General features: G+C 30.6%; 1 protein-coding gene across 1 annotated transcript; it reads left to right on the top strand.

Annotated features, from left to right (window-relative positions):
• The first annotated feature begins 2,706 nt into the window (after nt 1-2,706).
• LOC142525889 (agamous-like MADS-box protein AGL15) lies at nt 2,707-4,526 on the top strand. The gene is made up of 7 exons (XM_075630176.1): nt 2,707-2,972; nt 3,574-3,649; nt 3,748-3,803; nt 3,887-3,986; nt 4,073-4,114; nt 4,215-4,256; nt 4,347-4,526. The coding sequence occupies exons 1-7, from the start codon at nt 2,707-2,709 to the stop codon at nt 4,524-4,526; spliced, it is 762 nt and encodes a 253-aa protein (XP_075486291.1).
• The last annotated feature ends 390 nt before the right edge of the window (nt 4,527-4,916 follow it).

Below are 4,916 nucleotides of genomic sequence, written 5' to 3'. Positions count from 1 at the left end.
ATTGATAATCAAATCCGATTATTCGATCTTTTCAACTATAAATATGGAGACTCGGTATCAAATGAAACAATCAGTACTCTCGTGCATCTTTCAATTTGAATTCATTCAATATTTCCGTGCACACTTAAAGTTTTCATATTTGAAGTTGCTTTCATAGCACACACCTAAAGAATGTACGAGAACTTCAAGGATCAATCTTAACTACATTACCAACTCAAGACGTCAAGCTGACCGTTGTGTTATTTTGTATTTTTTTCTAGTGAATAGAAGGTTTGAAAACTTTGAGAGTTTAGTAACATTGTGAGAATATGGTGAAATGATTAGTCTAGAATTAAGGACCTTAAGACTATAATATAAACTTAGAAAATCTTATTTAAATCTATAAATTTTAATATAATCTCAATAATTTTTCCATAAAAAAACAAACACCAAAAAATATTAAAACTTCACACATGGTTACTAATTATATATTATTATTCAAGAGTTCCATAGAAAATATGGATGATAAGCCAATTGAATTAGAAAGTCGTAAAATTGGAAACTCGGAACGATTGTATTATAAAATTCCACTGTCAAGCCATATCTCATGTAATTAACAACGTGGTGTTTATATCATTGAAATAATTATCTAAATATGATAAACTTTGTTATTGCAAATTTACGTTTCCCTCATCTAAAAATTTAAAATATAAGTAAAGATAAGATTAATTTAAAAATAAAGATAAATATATGATTAAATATTTAAAAAGAGAGGCTATTTTAGGAAAGAAAAAGTCTTCAAGACAGTTATATATAATATATAATTATAATTTAAATAAAGTTTCACCAAATCAATTAGAAATAGTTAGTACAGGAATCCCGAATTTAATTATAAAGTATAGATAGGATTAAGCAGCAAACACATTTTAATAACATTCTTTACGCCTATAGAAGCTATATTTAAAATTTCTAAGGAAATAGATTCATTACATATATATATATTATTATCTTAAATTGATACTCTAGAACATGACCAAGGATGACAATGTGTATGGGTGGCGTAGCACATGTACTTAAACCAAACTCAACTTATTTGCGTTGGGTATAGAATCTTATTCGACATGATCCATTGTCATCTTGACATACGACCGCGATACATACATACATATTAAAATTAATGATGATATTTAATTTCGACAAATACATTTAATTAGAAAAATTTTATCTCATTGTATTTTGTATTTTATTTTGGTTATCTGTTTAGGCATAGTATGGTACACATGATAGGATAAATATGTGATATATAATATAAGGATAAGTTAATGATAAATAAGATGTATGATATTATATTTAATGTTTGGTATGATTTTAATAAAAGTGATTAAATTTATATATTAGATTGTAATGACAAAATTAACCTTATCATAATAAATTTATAATTTCAACGTTGTTGCTTGAGTTCATAGTTTTATCTGTTCTTGCGCCGATAGTGCTTGCATGATTTATTTTTACCTAATTTTTTATATATAATATGATAATTGAGCCCTTGATTTTGTGAGTCAAGTCAAATATCAATTTTTAAGGTTAATCGAGTGATACTAATAATTTTATTGATAATTATAAAAATTATTTATAATTATCTCGAATTCATTTAATATATCATATATAAATATAAAAAATAAATAAAAATATTTATTTGATTTTAATTTCTATCTACTAGCATAGATTTAAAAAATCATTTATAAATTGAGGGCAATTAAGTCATTTGTAGTGTATTTCATCATTAAATTAAAATTATCACACCTAATAGAAGAAGCATTTTATCCTTCTAAAAAATTATTTATCAAGAGCACATGATATTATCATAGGCTTTTTAAAAAGGTACCAAACATGGGATAAGGAGGATTATTTATCAATCCCTCCCTTATCCCATGTACCAAACTATGCCTTATAGTATGCCCTAAATTTATTACATATCATTTAAAAATTTATGTACCTAAATTATGCAAAATAAGTGATATTAGAAGTAAAAAAAGGAGAGAATACTTCTGCTAAGGAGCAATTCGAACACAAAAAAAAAAAACTTATGATTTTTATTACAAATATCTTTCGGCTACGCAAAAAATTAAGGCTAAGTAATAATTAAAAAATTGTAAAATTAGTAATTAGTTTTAGGAATAAAACATTAGCTTTGAACATCCATGATAGATAAAAATTGATCTACCATGGACAATTAATTATCAGATTTCAACGACACCCATGTCTAAAAATCCTAAAAAATTGGAAACCGAGACCTATGATTAAAAAGTTTAAAAAATATATAAGACCGTCTCTATTTTATAAGATATATCTTAATCAATCTGATCCTATCAATAAAAAATATTAGTTTTTATCTCAAAAATATTTTTTATTTCAAATATGGATCAAGTCAAATTTTATCGCGGATTAAAAAATTTATCGCTCTGCCAATAAAAAACGAGACTTGTGATCTAAATACTTCTGTAATTAGAACTTTAAAGATTTTACCAAATCTAAACCACCAATAATATAAAAAAAAAAAAGCACTATAAGTACGTCTCCTGTTCAAAGAGTCCTACATGCATCCTTTTATTTCCTCGTGTTATCCTTGTTATAATAGAAGAAGCAGGCCACAGAGTACATAGAGCCGCCGTTTTGGGATTATGATAGGTGAATTTTTGTGCGATTTTGAAGAGTAAAAACAATTCAATGGCTTCTGAGAAGATGGATTCCGCAGAGAAAATTACCGAGGGCAAAAGTAGCAGCGGCATCAAAAGTGCGTTCATCAAGAGGCGTGATTGTTTGATTAAGAAGGCGAGTGAATTAGCTATTCTCTGCGGTTCCGAAGTTGCCATTATTGGATACTCCAACGACGGGAAGTTGTTCGAATATGCTAGTTCCGAGTACGCCCTCTATGCTGCTATCTTCGTTTCTGAGAATTCCTTTTCTGTTGTTTCTTTGGGATTTATTCATGTGTTTGTTCGTTCATGAGTTTTTTCGGTGATTTAATATGAGAAACAAAAGAGTATGGATTCATGTGGTAACAAAACTAATTAAAGTTAATTATTTAACAATTATACTATAATAATGTTGATTTGATTTTTAAAACTAAATTATCTACGATATTATAGGTACTATAGAATTTAAATCAAATTTACAGTTTCAGATTATAGTATGATTTCGGTAATGGCCTCTAACTTTTAGGAACCTGTACCAAACCGGTTTGTAAATTCTGGGTTTTGTTTTAGTTTTGGTTTTGGTTTTTGAGAGAACGGTTTAGGTTGCGGTTCACGGTTCTTTAGGAACTCTGGTTGAGTCTAGCTAGGGGTGGGGTAGGCGTTAAAGATATCAAAGCTTGTTATTTATAGTAAATTGTCTTTGAATACACATGGCTGTTGTTTTGTTTTTGTTTTCGGGTAAGTTGTATGGAGATCTGAGAAACCGAAAAATTACGCTGATGTTCGAAAGATAGGTTGTATAAGAATTCGAAACTGGTTGAACTAAGATATGCAATAAGTAGTATCATGCAACACGATAAGCTGATCAGTTGAACGATGATTCCCTTGATCACTGCAGCATGGCGAAAATAATGAAGAGATTTGAAGAGTGCCAGCGAATTAAAAAAGGTGTTCCGGTGAACCACGATCCAGAGGTACGTGTGATGCTTAAAATTTGACATATCTATGGACTTTTAATCCTTCCACATATTCATTATAGTATCGGATTTAGTATGGTTTGTTCTCTTAACAGAGGCAAGAGGATGTTCTGAGAGAAGAGATGGAAAAGCTCAAACAAAAGGAGGACCAGTATGTTTTCTCACAAAAATGAGATTCTTTATTTTTCGAAAATCCGTGTTGTGTTGTGTTGTGTCTTTTCTGTTAATTTGCAGGCATGTGTTGGGGAGGAATCTCGATAGCATGAGTCGCGAAGATTTGCAAGAACTCGAACAACAACTAAACGAAGGGTTATTGTGCATTAAGGATAGGAAGGTTTGTCCTTTAAATTAAACTGTGGACTTAAAACAAACGTATTACTCTTTGATTGCTAACAATAAAAGACAATGCTACGGTTTCAGGAGGCAATATTGGTCCAGAAACTTCAAAAATCAAGGGATAATGTATGCAGATTAATCTCTTATTTGTGCATCAGCTGATTTCTCGTACGGGTCCTGGAGGAAAATTGAAAAACATTTGTCCCTTATTTTAATTTTATTTCAGGAGCTACAATCCATGCAGGAGAATGTGACTTTACGCCAAAAGGCATGTGTAGCTCTCTCATTTTGCGTTGCGAAATTCGGCTATTGATGTGAATATATCTAAGTAATCTGCACTGGCTTATATGATTCATAGGTTGAAAACCTTGAAAGGCTTTGTGCCCCGATCAGCTATCAACAACCAATTCTTCTCGAGTACCAGTTGAAGGGGCAGAGCAACTTCGAGCTCGGACAAGGCGTTGCCAGTCCCCAACTAGCTTGCGATACTAGCACTGGAGATGCAGACTTAGTGGACACCAACCTGCAATTGGGGTAAGACATTTTCTCCGATTTTCGGCCTTTTATGTTACTGTTTTCCTACTAGGAGTATGTGTGTCTTGCTTTTCGTGTAGGCCTTCAACTTCCAAGGTTTGTGGAAAAAGGAAAACTCCATGCGAGGAAAGAAGAAGCAATGCGATACTTTTCTTTCGATATAGGACCAGCCGGCGGTTTATGGAATGTTTGCAAATGTTTAAAAAAATTATTATGAACTTTTTTTTTACAAAGTTGTACAACTTTATAAAAAATTATCTATAATCATTTTTCGAATATTTACAAACACTACCTTACTTTTGTGGTTTATATATATTTTGCTTTGATGATTTTATGATCTATCTCTGTCTTGATTTAGTATTATATTTATCATCGACAATTGGTTTTGGGAATG

Source organism: Primulina tabacum, chromosome 15 (genome assembly GCF_025594145.1).
Source record: "Primulina tabacum isolate GXHZ01 chromosome 15, ASM2559414v2, whole genome shotgun sequence".
NCBI lineage: Eukaryota > Viridiplantae > Streptophyta > Magnoliopsida > Lamiales > Gesneriaceae > Primulina > Primulina tabacum.
Note: the sequence above shows the minus strand (reverse complement) of the source record. Positions and strands in the feature narration are given on the sequence as shown.

Coding starts and splice junctions, on each gene's coding strand:
- LOC142525889 (XM_075630176.1), top strand. CDS start 2,707: ATGGCTTCTGAGAAGATGGATTCCGCAGAGAAAATTACCGAGGGCAAA. Junction 3,650..3,747: donor CGGTGAACCACGATCCAGAG/GTACGTGTGATG, acceptor TTCTCTTAACAG/AGGCAAGAGGATGTTCTGAG. Junction 4,257..4,346: donor ATGTGACTTTACGCCAAAAG/GCATGTGTAGCT, acceptor TATGATTCATAG/GTTGAAAACCTTGAAAGGCT.